The sequence below is a fragment of the Oncorhynchus nerka genome, linkage group LG14 (genome assembly GCF_034236695.1).
Source record: "Oncorhynchus nerka isolate Pitt River linkage group LG14, Oner_Uvic_2.0, whole genome shotgun sequence".
In the NCBI taxonomy this organism is placed as follows: domain Eukaryota; kingdom Metazoa; phylum Chordata; class Actinopteri; order Salmoniformes; family Salmonidae; genus Oncorhynchus; species Oncorhynchus nerka.
This window is the reverse complement of record NC_088409.1, coordinates 17,670,156-17,688,482: the sequence shown is the minus strand read 5'-3', so window position 1 is coordinate 17,688,482 and position 18,327 is coordinate 17,670,156. Positions and strand designations below refer to the sequence as shown.

The following is an 18,327-nucleotide window of genomic DNA, read 5'->3' as shown; positions in this document are numbered from 1 at the left end:
ATCTGTCTCTGTCCAGTGGTGTACTGACCTGTAGACATCACATCTGTCTCTGTCCAGTGGTGTACTGACCTGTAGACACCACATCTGTCTCTGTACAGTGGTGTACTGACCTGTAGACACCACATCTGTCTCTGTCCAGTGGTGTACTGACCTGTAGACACACATCTGTCTCTGTCCAGTGGTGTACTGACCTGTAGACACCACATCTGTCTCTGTCCAGTGGTGTACTGACCTGTAGACACCACATCTGTCTCTGTCCAGTGGTGTACTGACCTGTAGACACCACATCTGTCTCTGTCCAGTGGTGTACTGACCTGTAGACACCACATCTGTCTCTGTCCAGTGGTGTACTGACCTGTAGACACCACATCTGTCTCTCTGTACAGTGGTGTACTGACCTGTAGACACCACATCTGTCTCTGTCCAGTGGTGTACTGACCTGGAGACACCACATCTGTCTCTGTCCAGTGGTGTACTGACCTGTAGACACCACATCTGTCTCTGTCCAGTGGTGTACTGACCTGGAGACACCACATCTGTCTCTGTCCAGTGGTGTACTGACCTGTAGACATCACATCTGTCTCTGTCCAGTGGTGTACTGACCTGTAGACATCACATCTGTCTCTGTCCAGTGGTGTACTGACCTGTAGACACCACATCTGTCTCTGTCAGTACATGGTGTACTGACCTGTAGACACCACATCTGTCTCTGTCCAGTGGTGTACTGACCTGTAGACACCACATCTGTCTCTGTCCAGTGGTGTACTGACCTGTAGACACCACATCTGTCTCTGTCCAGTGGTGTACTGACCTGTAGACACCACATCTGTCTCTGTCCAGTGGTGTACTGACCTGTAGACACCACATCTGTCTCTGTCCAGTGGTGTACTGACCTGTAGACACCACATCTGTCTCTCTGTCCAGTGGTGTACTGACCTGTAGACACCACATCTGTCTCTGTCCAGTGGTGTACTGACCTGTAGACACCACATCTGTCTCTGTCCAGTGGTGTACTGACCTGTAGACACCACATCTGTCTCTGTCCAGTGGTGTACTGACCTGTAGACACCACATCTGTCTCTCTGTCCAGTGGTGTACTGACCTGTAGACACCACATCTGTCTCTCTGTCCAGTGGTGTACTGACCTGTAGACACCACATCTGTCTCTGTCCAGTGGTGTACTGACCTGTAGACACCACATCTGTCTCTGTCCAGTGGTGTACTGACCTGTAGACACCACATCTGTCTCTGTCCAGTGGTGTACTGACCTGTAGACACCACATCTGTCTCTGTACAGTGGTGTACTGACCTGTAGACACCACATCTGTCTCTGTCCAGTGGTGTACTGACCTGTAGACACCACATCTGTCTCTGTACAGTGGTGTACTGACCTGTAGACACCACATCTGTCTCTGTACAGTGGTGTACTGACCTGTAGACACCACATCTGTCTCTGTCCAGTGGTGTACTGACCTGTAGACATCACATCTGTCTCTGTCCAGTGGTGTACTGACCTGTAGACATCACATCTGTCTCTGTACAGTGGTGTACTGACCTGTAGACATCACATCTGTCTCTGTCCAGTGGTGTACTGACCTGTAGACACCACATCTGTCTCTGTCCAGTGGTGTACTGACCTGTAGACACCACATCTGTCTCTGTCCAGTGGTGTACTGACCTGTAGACACCACATCTGTCTCTGTCCAGTGGTGTACTGACCTGTAGACACCACATCTGTCTCTCTGTCCAGTGGTGTACTGACCTGTAGACACCACATCTGTCTCTGTCCAGTGGTGTACTGACCTGTAGACACCACATCTGTCTCTGTCCAGTGGTGTACTGACCTGTAGACACCACATCTGTCTCTGTCCAGTGGTGTACTGACCTGTAGACACTCTGTCTCTGTCCAGTGGTGTACTGACCTGTAGACACCACATCTGTCTCTGTCCAGTGGTGTACTGACCTGTAGACACCACATCTGTCTCTGTCCAGTGGTGTACTGACCTGTAGACACCACATCTGTCTCTGTCCAGTGGTGTACTGACCTGTCTGTCTCTGTCCAGTGGTGTACTGACCTGTAGACACCACATCTGTCTCTGTCAGTGGTGTACTGACCTGTAGACACCACATCTGTCTCTCTGTACAGTGGTGTACTGACCTGTAGACACCACATCTGTCTCTGTCCAGTGGTGTACTGACCTGTAGACACCACATCTGTCTCTGTCCAGTGGTGTACTGACCTGTAGACATCACATCTGTCTCTGTCCAGTGGTGTACTGACCTGGAGACACCACATCTGTCTCTGTCCAGTGGTGTACTGACCTGTAGACACCACATCTGTCTCTCTGTCCAGTGGTGTACTGACCTGTAGACACCACATCTGTCTCTGTCCAGTGGTGTACTGACCTGTAGACACCACATCTGTCTCTCTGTACAGTGGTGTACTGACCTGTAGACACCACATCTGTCTCTGTCCAGTGGTGTACTGACCTGTAGACACCTGTACATCTGTCTCTGTCCAGTGGTGTACTGACCTGGAGACACCACATCTGTCTCTGTCCAGTGGTGTACTGACCTGTAGACATCACATCTGTCTCTGTCCAGTGGTGTACTGACCTGTAGACATCACATCTGTCTCTGTCCAGTGGTGTACTGACCTGTAGACACCACATCTGTCTCTCTGTCCAGTGGTGTACTGACCTGTAGACATCACATCTGTCTCTGTCCAGTGGTGTACTGACCTGTAGACACCACATCTGTCTCTCTGTACAGTGGTGTACTGACCTGTAGACACCACATCTGTCTCTGTCCAGTGGTGTACTGACCTGGAGACACCACATCTGTCTCTGTCCAGTGGTGTACTGACCTGTAGACATCACATCTGTCTCTGTCCAGTGGTGTACTGACCTGGAGACACCACATCTGTCTCTGTCCAGTGGTGTACTGACCTGTAGACACCACATCTGTCTCTGTCCAGTGGTGTACTGACCTGTAGACATCACATCTGTCTCTGTCCAGTGGTGTACTGACCTGTAGACACCACATCTGTCTCTGTCCAGTGGTGTACTGACCTGTAGACACCACATCTGTCTCTGTCCAGTGGTGTACTGACCTGTAGACACCACATCTGTCTCTCTGTACAGTGGTGTACTGACCTGGAGACACCACATCTGTCTCTGTCCAGTGGTGTACTGACCTGTAGACATCACATCTGTCTCTGTCCAGTGGTGTACTGACCTGGAGACACCACATCTGTCTCTGTCCAGTGGTGTACTGACCTGTAGACACCACATCTGTCTCTCTGTCCAGTGGTGTACTGACCTGTAGACATCACATCTGTCTCTGTCCAGTGGTGTACTGACCTGTAGACACCACATCTGTCTCTCTGTACAGTGGTGTACTGACCTGTAGACACCACATCTGTCTCTGTCCAGTGGTGTACTGACCTGGAGACACCACATCTGTCTCTGTCCAGTGGTGTACTGACCTGTAGACATCACATCTGTCTCTGTCCAGTGGTGTACTGACCTGGAGACATCACATCTGTCTCTGTCCAGTGGTGTACTGACCTGTAGACATCACATCTGTCTCTGTCCAGTGGTGTACTGACCTGTAGACATCACATCTGTCTCTGTCCAGTGGTGTACTGACCTGTAGACATCACATCTGTCTCTGTCCAGTGGTGTACTGACCTGTAGACACCACATCTGTCTCTCTGTACAGTGGTGTACTGACCTGTAGACACCACATCTGTCTCTGTCCAGTGGTGTACTGACCTGTAGACACCACATCTGTCTCTGTCCAGTGGTGTACTGACCTGTAGACATCACATCTGTCTCTGTCCAGTGGTGTACTGACCTGGAGACATCACATCTGTCTCTGTCCAGTGGTGTACTGACCTGTAGACATCACATCTGTCTCTGTCCAGTGGTGTACTGACCTGTAGACATCACATCTGTCTCTGTCCAGTGGTGTACTGACCTGTAGACACCACATCTGTCTCTCTGTCCAGTGGTGTACTGACCTGTAGACATCACATCTGTCTCTGTCCAGTGGTGTACTGACCTGTAGACACCACATCTGTCTCTCTGTACAGTGGTGTACTGACCTGTAGACACCACATCTGTCTCTGTCCAGTGGTGTACTGACCTGGAGACACCACATCTGTCTCTGTCCAGTGGTGTACTGACATGTAGACATCACATCTGTCTCTGTCCAGTGGTGTACTGACCTGTAGACATCACATCTGTCTCTGTACAGTGGTGTACTGACCTGTAGACATCACATCTGTCTCTGTCCAGTGGTGTACTGACCTGTAGACATCACATCTGTCTCTGTCCAGTGGTGTACTGACCTGGAGACACCACATCTGTCTCTGTCCAGTGGTGTACTGACCTGTAGACACCACATCTGTCTCTGTCCAGTGGTGTACTGACCTGTAGACACCACATCTGTCTCTGTCCAGTGGTGTACTGACCTGTAGACACCACATCTGTCTCTGTACAGTGGTGTACTGACCTGTAGACACCACATCTGTCTCTGTACAGTGGTGTACTGACCTGTAGACATCACATCTGTCTCTCTGTCCAGTGGTGTACTGACCTGTAGACACCACATCTGTCTCTGTCCAGTGGTGTACTGACCTGTAGACACCACATCTGTCTCTCTGTCCAGTGGTGTACTGACCTGTAGACACCACATCTGTCTCTGTCCAGTGGTGTACTGACCTGTAGACACCACATCTGTCTCTGTCCAGTGGTGTACTGACCTGTAGACACCACATCTGTCTCTCTGTCCAGTGGTGTACTGACCTGTAGACACCACATCTGTCTCTGTCCAGTGGTGTACTGACCTGTAGACACCACATCTGTCTCTGTCCAGTGGTGTACTGACCTGTAGACACCACATCTGTCTCTGTCCAGTGGTGTACTGACCTGTAGACACCACATCTGTCTCTGTCCAGTGGTGTACTGACCTGTAGACACCACATCTGTCTCTGTCCAGTGGTGTACTGACCTGTAGACACCACATCTGTCTCTGTCCAGTGGTGTACTGACCTGTAGACACCACATCTGTCTCTGTCCAGTGGTGTACTGACCTGTAGACATCACATCTGTCTCTGTACAGTGGTGTACTGACCTGTAGACACCACATCTGTCTCTGTCCAGTGGTGTACTGACCTGTAGACATCACATCTGTCTCTGTCCAGTGGTGTACTGACCTGTAGACACCACATCTGTCTCTGTCCAGTGGTGTACTGACCTGTAGACACCACATCTGTCTCTCTGTCCAGTGGTGTACTGACCTGTAGACACCACATCTGTCTCTGTCCAGTGGTGTACTGACCTGTAGACACCACATCTGTCTCTGTCCAGTGGTGTACTGACCTGTAGACACCACATCTGTCTCTGTCCAGTGGTGTACTGACCTGTAGACACCACATCTGTCTCTCTGTCCAGTGGTGTACTGACCTGTAGACACCACATCTGTCTCTGTCCAGTGGTGTACTGACCTGTAGACACCACATCTGTCTCTCTGTCCAGTGGTGTACTGACCTGTAGACACCACATCTGTCTCTCTGTCCAGTGGTGTACTGACCTGTAGACACCACATCTGTCTCTCTGTCCAGTGGTGTACTGACCTGTAGACACCACATCTGTCTCTGTCCAGTGGTGTACTGACCTGTAGACATCACATCTGTCTCTGTCCAGTGGTGTACTGACCTGTAGACACCACATCTGTCTCTGTCCAGTGGTGTACTGACCTGTAGACACCACATCTGTCTCTGTCCAGTGGTGTACTGACCTGTAGACACCACATCTGTCTCTGTCCAGTGGTGTACTGACCTGTAGACACCACATCTGTCTCTGTCCAGTGGTGTACTGACCTGTAGACACCACATCTGTCTCTGTCCAGTGGTGTACTGACCTGTAGACACCACATCTGTCTCTGTCCAGTGGTGTACTGACCTGTAGACACCACATCTGTCTCTGTCCAGTGGTGTACTGACCTGTAGACATCACATCTGTCTCTGTCCAGTGGTGTACTGACCTGTAGACACCACATCTGTCTCTGTCCAGTGGTGTACTGACCTGTAGACACCACATCTGTCTCTCTGTCCAGTGGTGTACTGACCTGTAGACACCACATCTGTCTCTCTGTCCAGTGGTGTACTGACCTGTAGACACCACATCTGTCTCTGTCCAGTGGTGTACTGACCTGTAGACACCACATCTGTCTCTGTCCAGTGGTGTACTGACCTGTAGACACCACATCTGTCTCTCTGTCCAGTGGTGTACTGACCTGTAGACACCACATCTGTCTCTGTCCAGTGGTGTACTGACCTGTAGACACCACATCTGTCTCTCTGTCCAGTGGTGTACTGACCTGTAGACACCACATCTGTCTCTGTCCAGTGGTGTACTGACCTGTAGACACCACATCTGTCTCTGTCCAGTGGTGTACTGACCTGTAGACACCACATCTGTCTCTGTACAGTGGTGTACTGACCTGTAGACACCACATCTGTCTCTGTCCAGTGGTGTACTGACCTGGAGACACCACATCTGTCTCTGTCCAGTGGTGTACTGACCTGTAGACACCACATCTGTCTCTCTGTCCAGTGGTGTACTGACCTGTAGACATCACATCTGTCTCTGTCCAGTGGTGTACTGACCTGTAGACACCACATCTGTCTCTGTCCAGTGGTGTACTGACCTGTAGACACCACATCTGTCTCTGTCCAGTGGTGTACTGACCTGTAGACACCACATCTGTCTCTGTCCAGTGGTGTACTGACCTGTAGACACCACATCTGTCTCTGTCCAGTGGTGTACTGACCTGTAGACACCACATCTGTCTCTGTCCAGTGGTGTACTGACCTGTAGACACCACATCTGTCTCTGTCCAGTGGTGTACTGACCTGTAGACACCACATCTGTCTCTGTCCAGTGGTGTACTGACCTGTAGACACCACATCTGTCTCTGTACAGTGGTGTACTGACCTGTAGACACCACATCTGTCTCTGTCCAGTGGTGTACTGACCTGTAGACACCACATCTGTCTCTGTACAGTGGTGTACTGACCTGTAGACACCACATCTGTCTCTCTGTACAGTGGTGTACTGACCTGTAGACACCACATCTGTCTCTGTCCAGTGGTGTACTGACCTGTAGACACCACATCTGTCTCTGTCCAGTGGTGTACTGACCTGTAGACATCACATCTGTCTCTGTCCAGTGGTGTACTGACCTGTAGACACCACATCTGTCTCTGTCCAGTGGTGTACTGACCTGTAGACACCACATCTGTCTCTCTGTCCAGTGGTGTACTGACCTGTAGACACCACATCTGTCTCTGTCCAGTGGTGTACTGACCTGTAGACACCACATCTGTCTCTGTCCAGTGGTGTACTGACCTGTAGACACCACATCTGTCTCTGTCCAGTGGTGTACTGACCTGTAGACACCACATCTGTCTCTGTCCAGTGGTGTACTGACCTGTAGACACCACATCTGTCTCTGTCCAGTGGTGTACTGACCTGTAGACACCACATCTGTCTCTGTCCAGTGGTGTACTGACCTGTAGACACCACATCTGTCTCTCTGTCCAGTGGTGTACTGACCTGTAGACATCACATCTGTCTCTGTCCAGTGGTGTACTGACCTGTAGACACCACATCTGTCTCTCTGTCCAGTGGTGTACTGACCTGTAGACACCACATCTGTCTCTGTCCAGTGGTGTACTGACCTGGAGACACCACATCTGTCTCTGTCCAGTGGTGTACTGACCTGTAGACACCACATCTGTCTCTGTCCAGTGGTGTACTGACCTGTAGACACCACATCTGTCTCTGTCCAGTGGTGTACTGACCTGTAGACATCACATCTGTCTCTGTCCAGTGGTGTACTGACCTGTAGACATCACATCTGTCTCTGTCCAGTGGTGTACTGACCTGTAGACACCACATCTGTCTCTGTACAGTGGTGTACTGACCTGTAGACACCACATCTGTCTCTGTCCAGTGGTGTACTGACCTGTAGACACCACATCTGTCTCTGTCCAGTGGTGTACTGACCTGTAGACACCACATCTGTCTCTGTCCAGTGGTGTACTGACCTGTAGACACCACATCTGTCTCTGTCCAGTGGTGTACTGACCTGTAGACACCACATCTGTCTCTCTGTCCAGTGGTGTACTGACCTGTAGACACCACATCTGTCTCTCTGTCCAGTGGTGTACTGACCTGTAGACACCACATCTGTCTCTCTGTCCAGTGGTGTACTGACCTGTAGACACCACATCTGTCTCTGTCCAGTGGTGTACTGACCTGTAGACACCACATCTGTCTCTGTCCAGTGGTGTACTGACCTGTAGACACCACATCTGTCTCTCTGTCCAGTGGTGTACTGACCTGTAGACACCACATCTGTCTCTCTGTCCAGTGGTGTACTGACCTGTAGACACCACATCTGTCTCTGTCCAGTGGTGTACTGACCTGTAGACACCACATCTGTCTCTGTCCAGTGGTGTACTGACCTGTAGACACCACATCTGTCTCTGTCCAGTGGTGTACTGACCTGTAGACACCACATCTGTCTCTGTCCAGTGGTGTACTGACCTGTAGACACCACATCTGTCTCTGTCCAGTGGTGTACTGACCTGTAGACACCACATCTGTCTCTGTACAGTGGTGTACTGACCTGTAGACACCACATCTGTCTCTGTACAGTGGTGTACTGACCTGTAGACACCACATCTGTCTCTGTCCAGTGGTGTACTGACCTGTAGACACCACATCTGTCTCTGTCCAGTGGTGTACTGACCTGTAGACACCACATCTGTCTCTGTCCAGTGGTGTACTGACCTGTAGACACCACATCTGTCTCTGTCCAGTGGTGTACTGACCTGTAGACACCACATCTGTCTCTGTCCAGTGGTGTACTGACCTGTAGACACCACATCTGTCTCTGTCCAGTGGTGTACTGACCTGTAGACACCACATCTGTCTCTCTGTACAGTGGTGTACTGACCTGTAGACACCACATCTGTCTCTGTCCAGTGGTGTACTGACCTGTAGACACCACATCTGTCTCTGTCCAGTGGTGTACTGACCTGTAGACACCACATCTGTCTCTGTCCAGTGGTGTACTGACCTGGAGACACCACATCTGTCTCTGTCCAGTGGTGTACTGACCTGTAGACACCACATCTGTCTCTGTCCAGTGGTGTACTGACCTGTAGACACCACATCTGTCTCTGTCCAGTGGTGTACTGACCTGTAGACACCACATCTGTCTCTGTCCAGTGGTGTACTGACCTGTAGACACCACATCTGTCTCTGTCCAGTGGTGTACTGACCTGTAGACACCACATCTGTCTCTGTACAGTGGTGTACTGACCTGTAGACACCACATCTGTCTCTGTCCAGTGGTGTACTGACCTGGAGACACCACATCTGTCTCTGTCCAGTGGTGTACTGACCTGTAGACACCACATCTGTCTCTGTCCAGTGGTGTACTGACCTGTAGACATCACATCTGTCTCTGTCCAGTGGTGTACTGACCTGTAGACACCACATCTGTCTCTGTCCAGTGGTGTACTGACCTGTAGACACCACATCTGTCTCTGTCCAGTGGTGTACTGACCTGTAGACACCACATCTGTCTCTGTCCAGTGGTGTACTGACCTGTAGACACCACATCTGTCTCTGTCCAGTGGTGTACTGACCTGTAGACATCACATCTGTCTCTGTCCAGTGGTGTACTGACCTGGAGACACCACATCTGTCTCTGTCCAGTGGTGTACTGACCTGTAGACACCACATCTGTCTCTGTCCAGTGGTGTACTGACCTGTAGACACCACATCTGTCTCTCTGTACAGTGGTGTACTGACCTGTAGACACACATCTGTCTCTGTCCAGTGGTGTACTGACCTGTAGACATCACATCTGTCTCTGTGTCCAGTGGTGTACTGACCTGTAGACACCACATCTGTCTCTCTGTCCAGTGGTGTACTGACCTGTAGACACCACATCTGTCTCTGTCCAGTGGTGTACTGACCTGTAGACATCACATCTGTCTCTGTCCAGTGGTGTACTGACCTGTAGACACCACATCTGTCTCTGTCCAGTGGTGTACTGACCTGTAGACACCACATCTGTCTCTCTGTCCAGTGGTGTACTGACCTGTAGACACCACATCTGTCTCTGTCCAGTGGTGTACTGACCTGTAGACACCACATCTGTCTCTGTCAGTGGTGTACTGACCTGTAGACACCACATCTGTCTCTGTCCAGTGGTGTACTGACCTGTAGACACCACATCTGTCTCTGTCCAGTGGTGTACTGACCTGTAGACACCACATCTGTCTCTGTCCAGTGGTGTACTGACCTGTAGACACCACATCTGTCTCTGTCCAGTGGTGTACTGACCTGTAGACACCACATCTGTCTCTGTCCAGTGGTGTACTGACCTGTAGACACCACATCTGTCTCTGTCCAGTGGTGTACTGACCTGTAGACACCACATCTGTCTCTGTCCAGTGGTGTACTGACCTGTAGACACCACATCTGTCTCTGTCCAGTGGTGTACTGACCTGTAGACACCACATCTGTCTCTGTCCAGTGGTGTACTGACCTGTAGACACCACATCTGTCTCTGTCCAGTGGTGTACTGACCTGTAGACACCACATCTGTCTCTGTCCAGTGGTGTACTGACCTGTAGACACCACATCTGTCTCTCTGTCCAGTGGTGTACTGACCTGTAGACACCACATCTGTCTCTCTGTCCAGTGGTGTACTGACCTGTAGACACCACATCTGTCTCTGTCCAGTGGTGTACTGACCTGTAGACACCACATCTGTCTCTGTCCAGTGGTGTACTGACCTGTAGACATCACATCTGTCTCTGTACAGTGGTGTACTGACCTGTAGACATCACATCTGTCTCTGTCCAGTGGTGTACTGACCTGTAGACACCACATCTGTCTCTCTGTACAGTGGTGTACTGACCTGTAGACACCACATCTGTCTCTGTCCAGTGGTGTACTGACCTGTAGACACCACATCTGTCTCTGTCCAGTGGTGTACTGACCTGTAGACATCACATCTGTCTCTGTCCAGTGGTGTACTGACCTGTAGACACCACATCTGTCTCTGTCCAGTGGTGTACTGACCTGTAGACACCACATCTGTCTCTGTCCAGTGGTGTACTGACCTGTAGACACCACATCTGTCTCTGTCCAGTGGTGTACTGACCTGTAGACATCACATCTGTCTCTGTCCAGTGGTGTACTGACCTGTAGACACCACATCTGTCTCTGTCCAGTGGTGTACTGACCTGTAGACACCACATCTGTCTCTGTCCAGTGGTGTACTGACCTGTAGACACCACATCTGTCTCTGTCCAGTGGTGTACTGACCTGTAGACACCACATCTGTCTCTCTGTCCAGTGGTGTACTGACCTGTAGACACCACATCTGTCTCTGTCCAGTGGTGTACTGACCTGTAGACACCACATCTGTCTCTGTCCAGTGGTGTACTGACCTGTAGACACCACATCTGTCTCTGTCCAGTGGTGTACTGACCTGTAGACACCACATCTGTCTCTGTCCAGTGGTGTACTGACCTGTAGACACCACATCTGTCTCTCTGTCCAGTGGTGTACTGACCTGTAGACACCACATCTGTCTCTGTCCAGTGGTGTACTGACCTGTAGACACCACATCTGTCTCTGTCCAGTGGTGTACTGACCTGTAGACACCACATCTGTCTCTCTGTCCAGTGGTGTACTGACCTGTAGACACCACATCTGTCTCTGTCCAGTGGTGTACTGACCTGTAGACACCACATCTGTCTCTGTCCAGTGGTGTACTGACCTGTAGACACCACATCTGTCTCTGTCCAGTGGTGTACTGACCTGTAGACACCACATCTGTCTCTGTCCAGTGGTGTACTGACCTGTAGACACACATCTGTCTCTGTCCAGTGGTGTACTGACCTGTAGACACCACATCTGTCTCTGTCCAGTGGTGTACTGACCTGTAGACACCACATCTGTCTCTGTCCAGTGGTGTACTGACCTGTAGACACCACATCTGTCTCTGTCCAGTGGTGTACTGACCTGTAGACACCACATCTGTCTCTGTCCAGTGGTGTACTGACCTGTAGACACCACATCTGTCTCTGTCCAGTGGTGTACTGACCTGTAGACACCACATCTGTCTCTGTCCAGTGGTGTACTGACCTGTAGACACCACATCTGTCTCTGTCCAGTGGTGTACTGACCTGTAGACACCACATCTGTCTCTGTCCAGTGGTGTACTGACCTGTAGACACCACATCTGTCTCTGTCCAGTGGTGTACTGACCTGTAGACACCACATCTGTCTCTGTCCAGTGGTGTACTGACCTGTAGACACCACATCTGTCTCTCTGTCCAGTGGTGTACTGACCTGTAGACACCACATCTGTCTCTGTCCAGTGGTGTACTGACCTGTAGACACCACATCTGTCTCTGTCCAGTGGTGTACTGACCTGTAGACACCACATCTGTCTCTGTCCAGTGGTGTACTGACCTGTAGACACCACATCTGTCTCTCTGTCCAGTGGTGTACTGACCTGTAGACACCACATCTGTCTCTGTCCAGTGGTGTACTGACCTGTAGACACCACATCTGTCTCTCTGTCCAGTGGTGTACTGACCTGTAGACACCACATCTGTCTCTGTCCAGTGGTGTACTGACCTGTAGACACCACATCTGTCTCTGTCCAGTGGTGTACTGACCTGTAGACACCACATCTGTCTCTGTCCAGTGGTGTACTGACCTGTAGACACCACATCTGTCTCTGTACAGTGGTGTACTGACCTGTAGACACCACATCTGTCTCTGTCCAGTGGTGTACTGACCTGTAGACACCACATCTGTCTCTGTACAGTGGTGTACTGACCTGTAGACACCACATCTGTCTCTCTGTCCAGTGGTGTACTGACCTGTAGACACCACATCTGTCTCTGTCCAGTGGTGTACTGACCTGTAGACACCACATCTGTCTCTGTCCAGTGGTGTACTGACCTGTAGACATCACATCTGTCTCTGTCCAGTGGTGTACTGACCTGTAGACACCACATCTGTCTCTGTCCAGTGGTGTACTGACCTGTAGACACCACATCTGTCTCTCTGTCCAGTGGTGTACTGACCTGTAGACACCACATCTGTCTCTGTCCAGTGGTGTACTGACCTGTAGACACCACATCTGTCTCTCTGTACAGTGGTGTACTGACCTGTAGACACCACATCTGTCTCTGTCCAGTGGTGTACTGACCTGTAGACACCACATCTGTCTCTGTCCAGTGGTGTACTGACCTGTAGACACCACATCTGTCTCTGTCCAGTGGTGTACTGACCTGTAGACATCACATCTGTCTCTGTCCAGTGGTGTACTGACCTGTAGACATCACATCTGTCTCTGTCCAGTGGTGTACTGACCTGTAGACATCACATCTGTCTCTGTCCAGTGGTGTACTGACCTGTAGACACCACATCTGTCTCTCTGTCCAGTGGTGTACTGACCTGTAGACACCACATCTGTCTCTGTCCAGTGGTGTACTGACCTGTAGACACCACATCTGTCTCTCTGTACAGTGGTGTACTGACCTGTAGACACCACATCTGTCTCTGTCCAGTGGTGTACTGACCTGTAGACACCACATCTGTCTCTGTACAGTGGTGTACTGACCTGTAGACATCACATCTGTCTCTGTCCAGTGGTGTACTGACCTGTAGACACCACATCTGTCTCTGTCCAGTGGTGTACTGACCTGTAGACACCACATCTGTCTCTGTCCAGTGGTGTACTGACCTGTAGACACCACATCTGTCTCTCTGTCCAGTGGTGTACTGACCTGTAGACACCACATCTGTCTCTGTCCAGTGGTGTACTGACCTGTAGACACCACATCTGTCTCTGTCCAGTGGTGTACTGACCTGTAGACACCACATCTGTCTCTCTGTCCAGTGGTGTACTGACCTGTAGACACCACATCTGTCTCTGTCCAGTGGTGTACTGACCTGTAGACACCACATCTGTCTCTGTCCAGTGGTGTACTGACCTGTAGACACCACATCTGTCTCTGTCCAGTGGTGTACTGACCTGTAGACACCACATCTGTCTCTGTCCAGTGGTGTACTGACCTGTAGACACCACATCTGTCTCTGTCCAGTGGTGTACTGACCTGTAGACATCACATCTGTCTCTGTCCAGTGGTGTACTGACCTGTAGACACCACATCTGTCTCTGTCCAGTGGTGTACTGACCTGTAGACACCACATCTGTCTCTGTCCAGTGGTGTACTGACCTGTAGACACCACATCTGTCTCTGTCCAGTGGTGTACTGACCTGTAGACACCACATCTGTCTCTGTCCAGTGGTGTACTGACCTGTAGACACCACATCTGTCTCTGTCCAGTGGTGTACTGACCTGTAGACATCACATCTGTCTCTGTCCAGTGGTGTACTGACCTGTAGACACCACATCTGTCTCTGTCCAGTGGTGTACTGACCTGTAGACACCACATCTGTCTCTGTCCAGTGGTGTACTGACCTGTAGACACCACATCTGTCTCTGTCCAGTGGTGTACTGACCTGTAGACACCACATCTGTCTCTCTGTCCAGTGGTGTACTGACCTGTAGACACCACATCTGTCTCTGTCCAGTGGTGTACTGACCTGTAGACACCACATCTGTCTCTGTCCAGTGGTGTACTGACCTGTAGACACCACATCTGTCTCTGTCCAGTGGTGTACTGACCTGTAGACACCACATCTGTCTCTGTCCAGTGGTGTACTGACCTGTAGACACCACATCTGTCTCTGTCCAGTGGTGTACTGACCTGTAGACACCACATCTGTCTCTGTCCAGTGGTGTACTGACCTGTAGACACCACATCTGTCTCTGTCCAGTGGTGTACTGACCTGTAGACACCACATCTGTCTCTGTCCAGTGGTGTACTGACCTGTAGACACCACATCTGTCTCTGTACAGTGGTGTACTGACCTGTAGACACCACATCTGTCTCTGTCCAGTGGTGTACTGACCTGTAGACACCACATCTGTCTCTGTCCAGTGGTGTACTGACCTGTAGACACCACATCTGTCTCTGTCCAGTGGTGTACTGACCTGTAGACATCACATCTGTCTCTGTCCAGTGGTGTACTGACCTGTAGACACCACATCTGTCTCTGTCCAGTGGTGTACTGACCTGTAGACACCACATCTGTCTCTGTCCAGTGGTGTACTGACCTGTAGACACCACATCTGTCTCTGTCCAGTGGTGTACTGACCTGTAGACATCACATCTGTCTCTGTACAGTGGTGTACTGACCTGTAGACACCACATCTGTCTCTGTCCAGTGGTGTACTGACCTGTAGACACCACATCTGTCTCTGTCCAGTGGTGTACTGACCTGTAGACACCACATCTGTCTCTGTCCAGTGGTGTACTGACCTGTAGACACCACATCTGTCTCTGTCCAGTGGTGTACTGACCTGTAGACACCACATCTGTCTCTCTGTCCAGTGGTGTACTGACCTGTAGACACCACATCTGTCTCTGTACAGTGGTGTACTGACCTGTAGACACCACATCTGTCTCTGTCCAGTGGTGTACTGACCTGTAGACACCACATCTGTCTCTGTCCAGTGGTGTACTGACCTGTAGACACCACATCTGTCTCTGTCCAGTGGTGTACTGACCTGTAGACACCACATCTGTCTCTGTCCAGTGGTGTACTGACCTGTAGACACCACATCTGTCTCTGTCCAGTGGTGTACTGACCTGTAGACACCACATCTGTCTCTGTCCAGTGGTGTACTGACCTGTAGACACCACATCTGTCTCTGTCCAGTGGTGTACTGACCTGTAGACACCACATCTGTCTCTGTCCAGTGGTGTACTGACCTGTAGACACCACATCTGTCTCTGTCCAGTGGTGTACTGACCTGTAGACACCACATCTGTCTCTGTCCAGTGGTGTACTGACCTGTAGACACCACATCTGTCTCTGTCCAGTGGTGTACTGACCTGTAGACACCACATCTGTCTCTGTCCAGTGGTGTACTGACCTGTAGACACCACATCTGTCTGTCCAGTGGTGTACTGACCTGTAGACACCACATCTGTCTCTGTCCAGTGGTGTACTGACCTGTAGACACCACATCTGTCTCTGTCCAGTGGTGTACTGACCTGTAGACACCACATCTGTCTCTGTCCAGTGGTGTACTGACCTGTAGACACCACATCTGTCTCTGTCCAGTGGTGTACTGACCTGTAGACACCACATCTGTCTCTCTGTCCAGTGGTGTACTGACCTGTAGACACCACATCTGTCTCTGTCCAGTGGTGTACTGACCTGTAGACACCACATCTGTCTCTGTACAGTGGTGTACTGACCTGTAGACACCACATCTGTCTCTGTCCAGTGGTGTACTGACCTGTAGACACCACATCTGTCTCTGTCCAGTGGTGTACTGACCTGTAGACACCACATCTGTCTCTGTCCAGTGGTGTACTGACCTGTAGACACCACATCTGTCTCTGTCCAGTGGTGTACTGACCTGTAGACACCACATCTGTCTCTGTCCAGTGGTGTACTGACCTGTAGACACCACATCTGTCTCTGTCCAGTGGTGTACTGACCTGTAGACACCACATCTGTCTCTGTCCAGTGGTGTACTGACCTGTAGACACCACATCTGTCTCTGTCCAGTGGTGTACTGACCTGTAGACACCACATCTGTCTCTGTCCAGTGGTGTACTGACCTGTAGACACCACATCTGTCTCTCTGTCCAGTGGTGTACTGACCTGTAGACACCACATCTGTCTCTGTCCAGTGGTGTACTGACCTGTAGACACCACATCTGTCTCTGTCCAGTGGTGTACTGACCTGTAGACACCACATCTGTCTCTCTGTCCAGTGGTGTACTGACCTGTAGACACCACATCTGTCTCTCTGTCCAGTGGTGTACTGACCTGTAGACACCACATCTGTCTCTGTCCAGTGGTGTACTGACCTGTAGACACCACATCTGTCTCTGTCCAGTGGTGTACTGACCTGTAGACACCACATCTGTCTCTGTCCAGTGGTGTACTGACCTGTAGACACCACATCTGTCTCTCTGTCCAGTGGTGTACTGACCTGTAGACACCACATCTGTCTCTGTACAGTGGTGTACTGACCTGTAGACACCACATCTGTCTCTCTGTCCAGTGGTGTACTGACCTGTAGACATCACATCTGTCTCTGTACAGTGGTGTACTGACCTGTAGACACCACATCTGTCTCTCTGTCCAGTGGTGTACATCTGTCTCTGTACAGTGGTGTACTGACCTGTAGACACCACATCTGTCTCTGTCCAGTGGTGTACTGACCTGTAGACACCACATCTGTCTCTCTGTCCAGTGGTGTACTGTATCCTACTCTGTTTGTTCATGGTTTTTAATGACAGTGTTTGGCAGGTTATTATCCACTTGCCTGTGAGGGTTGTTCTTGTTTCAACCTGCAGACTGTGTGTTTGAGCTCCTCATTGATCTCTGAATCTATTAGCCTTTATTTTTAACCCTAATTGTTGTAATGAATATCATTTATTTGCTATAATACGTCTTACTAATTCTGTTTTCAATGGCTTGTATTGATCCCGGCTCCGTCCGGCTCCAGGGGTAGTTTGGAGGCTGTAGGTGAATGATAATGTTTTGCAGACTGGTGATGTACATTGAAAGAGACATCAGGCAGGCCACGCCAGGGAAGGAGCTACAAAGCAGCAATGAATACCTGTCAAAATGCCTCCATCTGCTCATCCGTCACGTCGTGCTGCAGCTGCCAGCCATTCTGGGTAAATCAATCACAATAACACAAAAACCACAGCACTAAGAGGAGATGAGGGAGGGGAGAGGAGAGGAGAGGAGATGAGGGGAGAGGAGAAGAGGAGAGGAGGGGAGAGGAGAAGAGGAGAGGAGATGAGGGAAGAGGGGAGGGAGGAGAGGAGAAGAGGGGAGAGGAGAGGAGAGGGGAGGGGAGAGGAGAGGTGAGAGAGGAGAGGAGGGGAGGGGAGGGGAGGGAGGAGAGAGGAGGGGAGAGGAGGTGAAGTGAAGTGGGGTTGAGGGGAACTTGCATCAATGGCTGGATGGAGCAAGCCAATTTGATTCTCCCTCTTTTTAATTACCTTTCTGATTGAATTTTAAATCACCCAGCCAGGTATTGACCTTTTTCCTGACGTTTAATTTGTAAATCAGTGCTGCTAACATGGCACGTCTCCCATCAGGGCC

General features: G+C 50.6%; 1 protein-coding gene across 1 annotated transcript in view; it reads left to right on the top strand.

Moving 5' to 3' along the window:
• Window positions 1-17,381: 17,381 nt before the first annotated feature.
• LOC115127429 (serine/threonine-protein kinase ULK4-like) overlaps window positions 17,382-18,327 on the top strand; it is a 97,323-nt gene continuing 96,377 nt past the window's right edge. Inside the window, exon 1 of the mRNA XM_065027171.1 lies at window positions 17,382-17,894. Coding sequence (XP_064883243.1) covers window positions 17,744-17,894 — 151 coding nt within the window. The 5' untranslated portion in view covers window positions 17,382-17,743. The remainder of the gene's footprint in view (window positions 17,895-18,327) is intronic.